The sequence below is a fragment of the Gopherus evgoodei genome, chromosome 3 (assembly GCF_007399415.2).
Source record: "Gopherus evgoodei ecotype Sinaloan lineage chromosome 3, rGopEvg1_v1.p, whole genome shotgun sequence".
In the NCBI taxonomy this organism is placed as follows: domain Eukaryota; kingdom Metazoa; phylum Chordata; order Testudines; family Testudinidae; genus Gopherus; species Gopherus evgoodei.
Window position 1 is genome coordinate 2,608,876 of NC_044324.1, and position 13,540 is coordinate 2,622,415.

General features: G+C 54.1%; 1 protein-coding gene across 4 annotated transcripts in view; it reads right to left on the reverse strand.

The window, feature by feature from the left end:
• Positions 1–327: 327 nt before the first annotated feature.
• Positions 328–13,540, reverse strand: part of ESPL1 (extra spindle pole bodies like 1, separase) — a 29,291-nt gene continuing 16,078 nt past the window's right edge. For all 4 annotated transcript variants that reach the window (XM_030554489.1, XM_030554490.1, XM_030554492.1 and 1 more), the window contains exons 14-31: positions 13,198–13,369; positions 12,257–12,385; positions 11,447–11,603; positions 10,995–11,104; positions 9,134–10,284; positions 7,613–8,039; positions 6,736–6,906; positions 5,991–6,204; positions 5,109–5,296; positions 4,468–4,595; positions 4,060–4,182; positions 3,675–3,830; positions 3,186–3,356; positions 2,990–3,094; positions 2,397–2,512; positions 2,091–2,174; positions 1,378–1,542; positions 328–864 (exon numbers count right to left, since the gene is read on the reverse strand). In XM_030554489.1, coding sequence (XP_030410349.1) covers positions 663–864; positions 1,378–1,542; positions 2,091–2,174; positions 2,397–2,512; positions 2,990–3,094; positions 3,186–3,356; positions 3,675–3,830; positions 4,060–4,182; positions 4,468–4,595; positions 5,109–5,296; positions 5,991–6,204; positions 6,736–6,906; positions 7,613–8,039; positions 9,134–10,284; positions 10,995–11,104; positions 11,447–11,603; positions 12,257–12,385; positions 13,198–13,369 — 3,969 coding nt within the window. In that variant the 3' untranslated portion in view covers positions 328–662. The remainder of the gene's footprint in view (positions 865–1,377; positions 1,543–2,090; positions 2,175–2,396; positions 2,513–2,989; positions 3,095–3,185; positions 3,357–3,674; positions 3,831–4,059; positions 4,183–4,467; positions 4,596–5,108; positions 5,297–5,990; positions 6,205–6,735; positions 6,907–7,612; positions 8,040–9,133; positions 10,285–10,994; positions 11,105–11,446; positions 11,604–12,256; positions 12,386–13,197; positions 13,370–13,540) is intronic.

Consider the following 13,540-nt stretch of genomic DNA (forward strand, 5'->3'; position numbering starts at 1 on the left):
ATTTCAGAAACCCGATGTGGCCCTGAGGCCAAAAAGTTTGCCCACCCCGGTCTGGAGAATGGTTCAAGTTACACCCTCCAGCCTAGGCAACAGTCGGAGTGGCACTGCCCAAAAAGGAAAGCCTAGCAGAGCAGGTAACAGGGTTAGGAGTGGGGGAGTGCATGGTCCTCTCACTTCAAGGACCCAGGAGATCCATATGGTCCAAGTCTATGGCTCCACCAGCTTTACTATAGCTGTACAAGCGTTACATATTCAGCAAGCATGTGCAATATAAAAACTCAGATTTATTTTAATTAAAATAAGTTATATTCATAGAGATTTGACAATTTACATGTATACGATTCTTCTCCTGGACCAGCCCCTCTGCAAGTCACTGCAGCTGTTCAGACATGTCACAGTGAAGATTAAAAAAAACAAAAATCCATCCATGAGTCCTTATGAGAAGCCACCCAGGGGCCTTCTGCTGAGAGTCAGACAGACAAGGCTGAAAGCAGCGCCTGAGTGCAAGGCACTTTCAGAGAAACTGTGGTCCAGAGGAAAAAGTTTGGCTGGGAGGAAGTTTTCAGGTCAAGTGTTTCTTACAAGAGCCTGGAGGGATGAGGTGCTGGATCCCTTTCATGATCCAAGTCCCATGACTCCTGGGAGCCCAGTGGGCAGGGGCCTCACTGCAGAAACACAGGTAGGCCATAGGCTATGGGCGCTGCGCCGATGAGGTATTTGAGTTTGGGGGCCTGGCGGGACTGGGCGACATGCTGGAGGAGAGGAGCGCCTGACCCTGCCTTCAGCCAGCTCTGGAGGAGCGCCTCCATATAGCGGTCGATGTCTCGGTCAGTCACGTCCCAGAGGTTTCCCAACACCAGAGGGCTGCAAAGGGAACAGACAGACACTTGTCTCCCCTCCAGCAGACACAGGGCTCTAGCCAGTACCTTAACCCAGCACAGCCATGCCTGGCTCAAGCCTAGCCTGGGTACAGGTGGTGGGGAGGTTCAGTCCCCCAACCCCCTCCCACTGTTAATTAGATCTGGTTGAGAAAGTGTGTATAGCTTGGACTGGCATCAGGCAAGTACCGGAGCCATAGAGCTCTGCCTGTGTGGGCATCAGGCTTCCCCACAGCAGAGCTGAATGCCGTGGCTGGATTTGAAACGATGTGATTTATGGCCATTAGTGTTTGAAGCTCTATGGGCTAAGCCAGGGGTGACTAGACTTCATGCTTAAGGGCACAGAGCCTCTAAATGAGTCAGGAAGGAAACCTACAACGCTGGCATCTCCCTTCCTCTAAAGCAGAATGGGGCAGGTGAGGGTGCATGGGCCAGTGGGTTGATAGTAGCCAGAGCACAGATTTCCCACACTCGAGATTCTCATCCCCGGCAGACTCACCATCCTGCCATGATGTACTTGAGGAGGATACCCGTTCCCTCCAGGTTGCCACGGACAGCCAGAGCAGCGCTGCTGCAGCCAAAGAGCAGGGCCACAGCACGGCAGTCCAACTTTAGGATTGATGGTCCATCCAGGAAGCGGGCACCAGCTCCATGCCCGGCGTAGCTAAGGCAGAGTTTGTGGGTGAGCTCACAGCACTACAGGGGACTCGGTGACAGCTTATGGGTGGCTGCAGCTATCTTGGTCATTGCTCCCCCACTCAGCTCCCTGGCCTCCAATGAGGCTGACTTGCAGGGCAAATGCTCTGTGCTTCCATGGACTGATCCGATACCCTGCCATTGTTCCCCCCAGCTCCCCAATGCTTGAATCTAGCTGCACTCCCATCCCTGAGCAGGAGAAACGTCTCTCCCCAGGACTGTTACGCGTTGGTCTTTAGCCACAGGAAAGAGCCACCTGCTATGGACCTGACGATTACTGAAAATGTGCACTTATCAGCATCCTGTAAGAGGGATCTCCTAGTGAGGCAGGTATCCTCACTGTACAGGAACGAGAAGGGGAGGTAGCTTGTCCAAGGTCACACCCCAAATCAGGCAGAGCGCTGGGAATAGAACCCAGGAGTCTGAGGCGCCCGTCTTCTAGGGAGACATAGTCAGTCCTGCTTGCCAATACCACCCACTCTCAGACACTAGCTGGCTCATGCCGGAATCACTTACATATAGAGATCACGCTGCGTGAGAGCCGACTGCATCTGCTCCTGGCTTGGGACTTCTCCTGTCACCCCCGTCCAGCCGGGTTCGCTGTGAGACGACACTGGGTGAGAACAGAGTGGAACAGCCGCCACTCCCACAATGAAGGGCAAACCCCAACGGCATTGCTCAGCAACGCTCCCATGGCTCCAGGCAGGAAGCAGCACCGGGACACATATCCCACTCTACCGAGGGAGGCTGATTACAGCCAAGCCATGCAGGGAGACAGGCAACCCACCCTATGGGCATGTGGGGTCAGGGAGATGCACCCACCTCTCAAACCAGGCTCGGAAGCGCTCCTCCGTCCCAGGCAGATTGTCATGTGGGTTGAGGACGTAGAAGGCACTGCTGGGATTCACTCCGCAGGTGAGGATGGACCCTCGCCGATACTGAAACGAGGACACAAAACATGTTGCTCCCACCCTTAAGTGAGCATCCTGCAGAGTCACTGGCACTCATGTGGGCAGCCACAATCTCATGGGGAGCTATGGTGCTGGGCACCATCCAGTCCAGCCATGTGAACTGAGAGTCCATGCTACAGCTAGAAGCCCCTGGCTGGCCTGTGAGATCATTCCACCTGCCCCATCGCACCCATTTGCAAGGCTAGGGGTGCTCAGAGCCCCTCCAGCTAGCAGGGAGAGGGGACAGCACCTGGCTGACCCTTTCAAGCTTAGTGTCACTTGAGCAGGTCATGCAGGGGGGAAGTGGGTTCTTCCCCCACCGAAGGAAGGGCCCAGCTGATCTGAGAGCATAGGAGCTACCTACCGGCCTAGCTCTCACACGGGCAGGGGAATTCTTCCCCAAGGCACAGGAGAGCCATCCCAGGACAGTCGCCTCCTTCACCCACCTCTTCCCCACCCACTTACCCTCTGAGCAAGGGAGTAGCTGAGCAGGAAGCGCAGGGAGGGTAACCGGGTCACTGGCAGGGTTCTCAGGCAGGGGATGTTCTCCCAGGGGAGCTTCTGCAGGTGCTAGAGAGGAGAGGAGAGGAGAGGAGAGGAATTACCTGGAGAGGCAGAGGCTAGGCTGGCAGGGGTGCGTTTCAGGGAGAGGACCACTAACCTTGTCCAGCACAAGAACCAAGTGACCGCTCGTCTGCCCACTACGGAATCTCTGCTTGTCCACCGCCTCCTGCAGGAAGGCCTGGGCGGCATCTGGCTGCGCTGGGCACAGCCCAGACGCCAGGCACTGCACATCTTGAGGGGTGAGGAGATGAGAGCTGTTCAACACGAGCTGAGGGAAGAAAGGAAGACTGAGGCACACGTGACTGTGCCAGTGTCCCCATGCAGGGACCAGCAAGGTGATGGGCACAGCAAATCCCCATCCATGCCCCAGGGGAATGGCTTCAACTGAAATGCCTCCTCCATGCGTGTACAAGGGACTTCCTAACCCCGTTAGAGCACATGAGGGACCTGGCTCCCTACCACAGTCACAGCAACAGCTCAGCAGCCTAAAGCTAGACCAATCCACATCTGTCCCGCCCAGGCTCAGCAAAAAGCCCAGTCATGCTAGGGGCTTCTCAGCTGGTTCTCCCAGGACCACCCCTCTCACCTTCAGCAGTGCCAGATCTGAATTTTCCCAGCCGCACTCCCTGAGCTGTTCCTGCAGGCTGTAGGCCTCCTTGGCCACACCAGAGTCCTGGATGGTCGGCAGCAAGGCCCCCTTCCAGCAGCTCAGCACCTCCTTCTCCAGGGTCTCGGTCAGGACCTGCAGAATGGAAGAGGGAGTCCAAAGTCCCTGGGCACTGAAGAACTAGCCACCACAGGCAACCACTGGCCCCCTCGGTGGAAAGGCCAAGGGCTGGCCCCTTGAGGATGGAGCTGCCCCTTAGGGCCAGGGGAGGCATGTCAGCAGAGTGGGGTGAAGGTGTGGGATGCCAGAAAGCCCAAGTCTCCAACTTGGCCAAGTCAGCAGCTGTTCCTGCGTGTCCACCCACCTTCATCCTCCTGTCCAGCTCCGTCCGGCCCAGCCACCAGTCCCTCTTGTCCGTGCAGCTGCTGAATTCCTTCTGCTCCTTCTGGATGGCATCAAACTCGCCAAGTACCGAGCTTAGGGGCGCCTGCATGAGACACAGCGCCATGACCCCTGCCCTGAGCTCAAATACACTGCTACCTCAATAGAACGCCACCCGATATAACACAAATTTGGATATAACGCGGTAAAGCAACGTTCTTGGGGCGAGGGTGGGGAGGCGGGTTGTGCACTCCAGTGGATCAAAGCAAGTTCAATATAACACCGTTTCACCTATAACGTGGTAAGATTTTTTGGCTCCCAAGGCTAGCATTATATCGAGGTAGAGGTGTAGTTGCCGCTGTCCAGGTGCCCCATTGACCCTGCTCCTCACCTTGGTCTGTGCAGTTGGGATGTGGATGGTCACTGGGGTGCTGTCCTTCTCCAGCCGCGTTAGCAGTAAGGTGTCCCCAAGGGTGCCAGGCTGAAGGCTTACCAGGGTCAGCAGGCATACGGTTACACCTGGAATGAGCACAGCAACGGAGCAGTTAGAGGAGTCAATCAATGAGCCGAACCCAGCTAAGAGCCCTTCTTTGGTGTCAGAGGATGCATTCTGAATCCACCCCAGTGGAAGAGAGCAGGCAGCCTGCAGGAGAGCCCCGCCTGCGCTGTGGCATGGACTGAGAACAGTGCAAGCCTCCTATATGCCAAAAGCCCCGCCCCTCCATGGGGGAGGAGGAGATTTTGGTTCCCCAGGCCCATTCACTCCTTGTTTCGGGCCTCAGGTTGCAAACAAGGTCCCCCAGCTGGGATGGCTGTTTGCCACAGGGATGCCTTCCCACTAGGAACTGGACCAAGGACAACTCATTTAGCAAAGGCACTGCTCTATGGCCATGTGGTGTAACAACATTCAGCCACCACAGACCCAGCTGGGTCCAGACCGGGCACCTAGCTGCGAGATCCCCTTTCCCAGAGGGAAAGCCAAAAGCCGCCCACTACCACCAGCTGAAGGGGACCCTCCCTCCCAGCACATACCACTGGGGATTTTTTGCAGCTGCTCCCTGAAGCTCTCGGTCTCCCGCTGGCCCAGCCCTGCCAAGCTGAATTCGAACAAGCTCTGGAGCTGCAAGAGGTGCTGGAGCTGCAAATCGGCATCCCCTCCCTGCAGGGTAAGCTCCTGTAGCTGGTCAGCAATGTCGGCCGCTGACTTTTTCTTCATTTTGCTGGAGACGGAAGCAGCGTGCAGGGAGGGTCAGTACAGCAGAGACCCACAGGACCCAGAAAGGAGAGAGGCAGAGACGGGGGCCAGGTTCAGAAAGGCTGTTCTGAACCGAGGGTGATGGAACCAGCAAGTTCCCAGAGCAGTGAGCTGAGCGCCAGGCTGTGGAGGAGCGAGGCAGGAGGCTACAGGGCAGCAACAAAAGGGAGCTAGAGCTCTGAGTGGGGAGCGTTTAAACTAGGACGAGTGTCCTGATAGTGCTTCTTCTAGTTCGATGTTACCACCCTCACAGTAGCTGCCATTTCAGGAGCTCCGGAGGATTATTAAGCCCCCATGGCCAAGCTAGGCATTATCCCGTTATAGATGGGGTGAGCAGCCTAAGGTCACACACTGGTCTTCTGGCAGCACCAGGAGAGGTGGGGCAGAGCTGGCTCCTAGCTTGGTCAATCAGCCACCAGCCCATCTTCCCTTCCCACCTCCAATTCAGTGTTAAAGTTAAAGTTACTTTGCCTGGTCTCACTTTTGGAGGCTTTGTACAGCTCACAGACAGTTTTAACGCTGTCTCACCTTGTGGCAGTGGGTTCCACAGGCTTGTTATGCCCCATGTAAACAGAAGCTATAAAGGCACCCTTTGCAGGATCTACAAGGGTTTCCCCTTTACTGTATGAACCTGCCAGTCGAGGGTGGGCAGCTCTTACTAGAGTCTCCTGTGAACGTTGCTCATCAGCTGATGGCGGACAGTGATAGAGACAGACTCTGAAACCAGGTAGGCAGTAGTGATGGGGTCCCAACTGCCGATGCACAGTGCTAAGAGCCGGCAGAGCTGGCAGTAGAGGGTGCCTGGAGGGCAGTGGCTGATGGCCTGGAAGGCAGCTTTCAGGGAGTTGCTGACAGAGTCCAGAGAGGAGATGCCTGGAACAGTCAGAGCAGATAACCCTGTGGTCAGACAGGGCGTGATAAGAGCATCTTCATTCGGCCCTCCCTCCCGCCCCGTGTGAAGGTGGAGATCAGAGCAGAGGGGAGCTGGTGGGGTGTGAAGGGTAGAGTGGATTGGAAGGGGGTTGGAGTGACAGCGAGCATGTTTTCAGAGGAGTTGGCAAGTTTGGGGAGCTGGCAGCCAGGGTGGAGTGGAGTGCCTCGGCTGTCCCAGGGAAGAGTGGAGGCAACCTCCAGCAGGCTTAGCTGCTGAAGTAGCAGAGATAGGAGGAGGACTGCCAGTGTCTGATCCAGGCCCACCACACTGCTACTGTGGCTTGTTGGAACGACAGGGTTAAGGACAGACCAGGCAGAGTGCAACTATACCTTCCTTATACAATGGTCCCTGAATTCCCACAGGAGCTCACCTCTCTGTCCCCTGCCACTGCCACAAGGCCCTGATGTTTCAATGAGGAGGGGAAGCAACAAAGGGAGACCCAGGTATTGTGGGGTTCCTAGGGCACTTACTGACAGCAGCAGCCAGGGAGGAGGAGAGTGCCTGCAGGCTGAATGGGTCATGGCTGCCTTTCCTCTCTGCCACCAGGAAGTTCTCCTCCAGATCAACACTGGCATCTCGCCGGAGAACCTCGTGCTCCCCTTCGACACCGTCCTGCCTGTAGGCCAAGAGCCTCTTCCTCCCTGCAGACAAAAAGCAGACACTTCCCTCAGACCTCGCCTCAGACCACACCAGGGCTCTGGCTTCCATCGGGGTCTGCTCAAGCCCAGTCTCTGCAGACAGAACTTGGAAAGAGACACTTCTGTGGGAGAAGTTGGATCCAGAATGTGGCAGGATTCAGTTGTTACTATGCTGAACAAGGGAGAAAAGCAGCATCCTCAGATCCACACACACACACACACACACACACACCCGCCCACTTCCTCAGCTGAGCTCTCCCCCTTGCCTCTGCTGTCTAACCCCCAGAGGCTTCCCTATCCATTTCAGGACCCAGCTCCATAGGCCTCCCCTCATCTGCAAGGCCCTATATGGGCTCACACCAGCCAACCAGGACACATGGCTAGAGTGTCCAGAGCGCTTTCACTCCACTCCTGGGAGCAAGGCCAGTCTTACAGACAGAGGATGCAAACAGTGAAGGGACTTGCAGATGCAAACCATGGGCAAGTCAAGGTTAGACCTTAGATGCCTCCCAAATCTGGGCTCAGACCAGACTTTAGCAAGCACTCTCTCCTTTGCCTCTATTCTCAGTTTGAGACCTCCCTGGTTTCTATGCCCCTTGATCTAACATGATCCAGAATACAGCTTGCCCACGACACGTTACACAGGACAAAGCTGTCTAGTACTCAAGCCCTCCTTGCTGACTACCCCACCCTAGAAAGCCAGACCTACCTGTCGCTGGCTCTTCCTCATCAGATCCTCGCAAGACCTCAAAGCTGATCTCAAATCCCTCTTCCATCACCTTCTCTTCCTTGATGGTTCTTAGGAGCTCCCCTTCCTCCTCCTGCGCCTGTCCAGAGGGACCTCTTGGGGCTGCTTTCTCCTTTTCTTCTTGCCCAACAGCTTTCCTGTTGCCTGCTCGTGTTCTCCGGGGCTTGGCTTTGCTGTTCTGGGGGCAGTTATCTGAAGAACTGGCTTGGGCCCCCTCTGCATCAGCAACCAAGGCCTTCGGCCGTGAAGCTTTCCTGCCATAGGCCGATGCCCGTGTTGTCTTGTGGCTGGCAGGCCCTGGCTCTTTGTGAGCAGCCAGCCCCTTGTTCTCTGGCCCCTGGGCTGCTGCAGCAGGATCCTCCACATCACTGTCATCGCTGAAGACCACCTGGGAACAGGGAGACAGTTCTCCAGGGTGGATTCCAGCTCCTTGCTCTCCAGTCTAGTCTAGTGACCCCCTCTGGGCAGTGCCCAGAATGCATGTGGAGAGAGATTTATCAAGCTCTTCTTGGCACCAGGATGGGACTGCAGGGAACGGCCTTTTTTTTTTTTTAAGCAGGGGATCAGTAGCCCTGGAATCTTACGGCCTGAGTTTGTCTCCAACACCAGCAGCACCTACTTCAGCTTCTCCTCCCCTCTAGCCCAAGCTCTGGGCCTTGCCCAAGGGGAGGAGGAGCGGGAGGACAATTCCAGTATGCAGTTGATGACATTCTCGGCTGAAAGGTCTAGGAGGACTGACATCCCCATTAGACTGGCTTGTGTCGCTCAACTCTGCTCACAAGCCTGGCTCTTAGACACTAGTGATTTCCAGTCCTTATAGAACTGGGCCAACTAACCTAAAAGCGAAAGGCTCTGTGGATCTTGTGAGCCAACAGGAGTTTCAGGGGCATCTTACGCACCAGAGAACTAGCAATGGAAGGGTTAACTGCCTACAAATCTGGATGAGTCTCCACCTGGCCTTGGGACAATTTCAGCTTTGGCTTACAATTAACCCTTTCAGTCCCTGCAAAGAGGTGGTAAGACCAGAGTTCTCATGAAGGGATCAGGTTCCTGGAGCAGAGGATGGCCAGTTGCTTGTATTTAACTCATGTCACTAGCAGCAGGGGGGTGTAATAGAGCAAAGAGAGACCCAAGTTAGGTTGGATTACTGAAGAATTCTGCAACAGTGAGCTGGGACAGGCCGCAGCCTGGTCTTCCCCAGGGAAGGAGTACAAGCCCTATCACCAGGGACATGGCAGAACTAGCCAGGACAATGCCCTAGAGAGCAATCTGCACTGATCAGAGGAGTACGAGAGGGGACGGATGGAGTGGACACCACCCAGTAGGCCATCTCCCTATCCCAAGGGATCAGAAGCTGTTCGGGTCTGACCAGCAGGTGGTGCTCTGGAAGTTGCCCAGGCACAGTGTCATCCCGGGACCCCCAATATACCTTCCACCCCAAAGATACCATCCATCAATGAGTGCTGCACCCCCCGCACTTACCTTCAGGCGAGATCTGACTCTCTTGGAGGCTTTGGGAGCCTTTAGCAGCTGGGACTTCGTCCCTGGAGGGGAGATCTCATTGAACACCATAAATGGAGCCTTGGGACCAGGGGTTGGCTTAGTGTGTGAACGACCCTTGGTGGGAGGGAAGGATTTCTGCACTGGGGTGCAGGGATCCATTACAGGTCTAATAACGATCGGGGGCACCTCTCCATCTGAGTCACCCAGGGCAAAGACATCACTGGACTTTATCAGAGGCAGAGGTTTGACTCCCTGACCTCTCTTGGCTTTGGGTTTTGGGCCAGAGGCTGCCACTGGAATCTTCTTGCTTCTACTCTTCAAGGGCACTCTCTCCTCTCTCTTGATTGCCTTGGTCACTGCTGATTCTTTGGTCTCAGAGGAGGCAGTTGGGGGTTTCCAGGCCCAGGCGCTGGAGAAGATGTGGGCCATGCAGCTGTTGTGCTTGGACACTAGGCTATAGATGGTAGCCACGGCTTTGGTGAGCAGCAAGCTGGCTTTGTGGTACTCCAGACCTGGCAGACAGGGCACTCTGGAAGACAGGAATGTCAGGCCGGCCTCCAGGAGCTCCCATAGCCTCTTCTCTGGCCGGTGGTCACCCATGCTTTGAGCTGCCACGGTGGCATAGATGTTGGCGACCAGATTGTCCAGCAGCCCAAGCACGGATCGGTCCCGAACAGCAGCCTTCTTGCCATTGTGCTGGGATGCCTCCTGCACCATGGTGGAGAAGCGTGAAGTCATGACCATACAGCGCTCCAGACTAGCCCGGAGGAGACCTAACCCTTCTGCTCTGTTCCCTGATGCCAGCTCCCACTGGGCATAGGAGACCGCCCAGTGGAGGCAGACAGCCGAAAGGGTCACGTCAGAGCAAAGGGAGCAGGAGCACAGGGCGGAGTGGCTCAGGAAGTTCAAACATCTCTTTTTCTTGGGTTTCAGCACTGGGGAGGTGGTAAGGACACTCTCCGTCTCCTGTCTGCTTACTGTGTCCACAAACTCAAGCAATGGGCCCTTCAGGAAGCCGTCTTCTTCCCCGGCAGGCTCGGCACTGGGGCCTTGGCACTTGCTACCCTTGGACCTGCCCTTCTTGGGTTTGATCTTCACTTCGCTTTTCTGCTTCTCTTTCGTTTCAAAGTCTGGAGGTGGAAGAGAGGGAGTGTGGTTACTTATCTGAGTGTCGCCACTTGCAGTCAACACTGAACACACGGTAGACTCAAGACAATCTATTATTACTGTCCTTTGTAGGAGGCCTTTTCCCCTCAATAGGACAGAATGCTTCCCACCACCACCACCCCACCCTAGAAAGTAGAAAGTAGTTATACAGCCTCAAGACAATACTGATCTTGGGTTGTAGAGCCAGACTTGTAACCATGGGACACCCCCCCGCCAAAAAAATAATCTAGTTTTATTCCTATATTAACATTTCCTCTTTCCAGGAAGCAGCTAAAAAAATAAAATAAATAAGCTACTAGACACATTCCTTTCTTTACTGGCCAGTGGGAGTCGCTCTCAGTGAGCTAAACTGGATTTGGTTTGCAATTATGAGTGCCAAGTCTCAAGACCTCCCCCTTCCTCCAGCTCCTCTGGTTCATGGATTTCAGGGTGTCCTCAGTTGTGTCATTAAAACTATTGTAAGAGACACCCTGCAGAGAAGGAAAAGCAGAACCCTGGTGTCTGCAGAGCCTTCTCTATCCCTAACCATCTGTCTCTGAAGCGCAAGCTGTACGGCCACTGCCACCAATGGACAATGCCATGGGAAGAACTGGTCACATTTCCTTCTCAGGGGGCATAAAGTCCTCTTCCCCTCCCCACTGCTCTCCTTTAAATCAGGAGGAAAACACCTCACCAGTGCCAGATTCTAGCAGGAACAGGGCTTGTTGGAGGTCTGAGTGACACAGCTCCAGCTCACTTCGCTGCAGCTCCAGCTTGGCCTTCAAGACCAGAAACCCAGCACACCTAGGAAGAGAAACCCATCAACAACCTGGATCCCATGAGGTAAGATGGCAGCTTGATTAGCAGTCCACGAAGACCAAATTTTCTCTAGGGAAGGATCAGCAAACCCCACTGCCAATGCTGCTTCCTGCACTGGCAGCAGCTTGGACAAGACCCAACACCTGGCCTCCCCATCTGTGATGGGGAAGTTGTCCCCTAGGGCTGGCCTGAAAGCAGAGCTGAACAGCTCCTAGAAACATGGAGTTCCTTCACAGGCATTGAGACATGACACTGACGGAGTTGCTTCACATTGAAATGGGCATACTGTGCCCCATGACAGAGTCTTTCCCACCGAAAGCCCCTTACCACCGAATGGCCTGCAGCTTCATGGTGAGTTTGAGGGCTTCCAAGCAGAAAGCTTTAGCTTCACACACCATCTCCACTTGGCTGAAGAGGGCAATGAGCTTCTCTGAGCAGACCAGCATGTCCGCTAGCACCTGCCATTTCTGCAGGAGATTCTCCCCTGCATGAGAAGAGAACAGGTGAATAGGGATTCTCTTTTGCACTGTACCTACAAAGTTATGGGGAAGCCCCTTGGTAATTAAACGTCTACAAGACACTGCACTACTCCAGACCATTAACATCATCCAGCTCTTTACTGGAGAGGCTGGTCAGGGTAGGTCACACAGAAGTTTATGCTGCAATGTAAAGTCATTCTAGTTGATATTGAAGGGACTGGATCAGCAGGCAGGCAGCCAGATACCATGGTGACAGGCTCTGTATCCCTAGCACAACAGTTAAAATTTCCTCAACTCAGCGTTCACTGGTATTTTGCTCCCAGCCCCTTTATTGCTCTCTGTGGACACTTGATCATGGAAGCTAGACTGTTGTATATGGAGACGTAAGATTTTCCTAGTTCTATGAGGAGACACTAGGCCTGCTGACATCAAGGATGAAGTTAGATTAAAAACAGGAAGATGCGTTTCCATCCACCCAAAAATCAGATCAGCCTGAAGTTTTCCACGTGGCAGCTAATCCCGGCGCAGACTTCAAACACAATTTAGAGAATCAGCCTCTTCATTTCCTTCTGTGCACAAAAGCAAGATCCAGTTAAGACAGCCAAGTCCTCTTAGTCAGGGCTGTTAACAATACTGTCTATGCACAAATGCAGCTTACCATGATCCACAAACTGAGTTTCTGTGACAGTTTTAGGAGAGGACAGCAAGTCACCGCCCATCAGGAGGAGGAGGATGCTGCGGAAGAGTTTGTGAGCATCAGCAAGAGCAGTCTCAGGGGTCTTCCATCCTGTACAAGGGAGCGTATGAACATTAGCACCATCTGCCTACCCATGCAGACAGCAGTTAATTCCCCCACTGCCATTAATAGCAGCATGCTTGGTATGACTCCAGTTATTTGCAGAAACTCCAGCAGAACTTATAAAGCATGCAAATTCCAGCATTCGCTCTCTGCCCATCTCAATGGGAAGGGTGGTGTCACAAGACAGGGAGATCAAAGCAGGCAGCCCTCAGGCAACTGAGGGACATTTTTAGGAAGAGGAGCGTCTGCAATGAAACTCAGATAGAAGTTACTTGGACCACTGCCCTCCTATTCCAGGTCACATGCTGATCCCCAGCCTGGGTCAGGAAACAATCCTTCTCTCTGTCTAGCCTTATACAACAAAGTATGCTATGGGAGCTCTATACCGCTAATAGATTTGGCACCGGTTGTCATTGCAGATGGACAAAGGACTAGATCCACCACTGGCACATTAGAGTCCATGCTCTCAGACCTCTGGAGGACAGCCCCAGATTGGTAGGCTGCTCTGCTTCTGCCCACACAGGAGGAGTGGAGAAAGGCATTTGCCACAAATGTGGCAAGAAAGGTAGAAGGTACCCAAGTTTAGCATGTCACTAACATTGTGGGCCAGGTGGTCATCACTGGCAGGCCAAGAGAAAGCCAGATCTAGGTATCTGTGAACTCCCAAGCCCCCCCACAGTCTGCCAAGGTAGCATATGCCACCCAGTATATGCCCACAACCCCGCTGCCATCAGAATATCTCCCATGCTGCTGAGACACTCTGGACTGCAGTCAGGGTTTTGCCATGTCACCATGCTCACCTTGAGCCCAAAGCCGTTGCCTGAGCTCAGGTGAAAGGCTGGTTGAAGGAAGGTTGAGATAAACTGCCATCAACTGGAGGACATGGGCTCGGAGCAGGTACCAAACCTTTGAGATCTTCTGCAGGGCTGGGTGTTGGAGGACCTCTAGCAACAGAGTGAGGCCTTCTTCAACCTGTATGCGATAGAGAGGAGGACTGAGGGTACAGTGACCTGGAAAACAGTTCTCCATATGAACCAAGACCTAGCAATTCAGCGTTACAGCTTGATTCAAGTAGCTATAGTCCATGGAACAGACTGGAGGGAAAGATTAGAAATACAAGGAAGTAGTTTCAAGAACAACAAG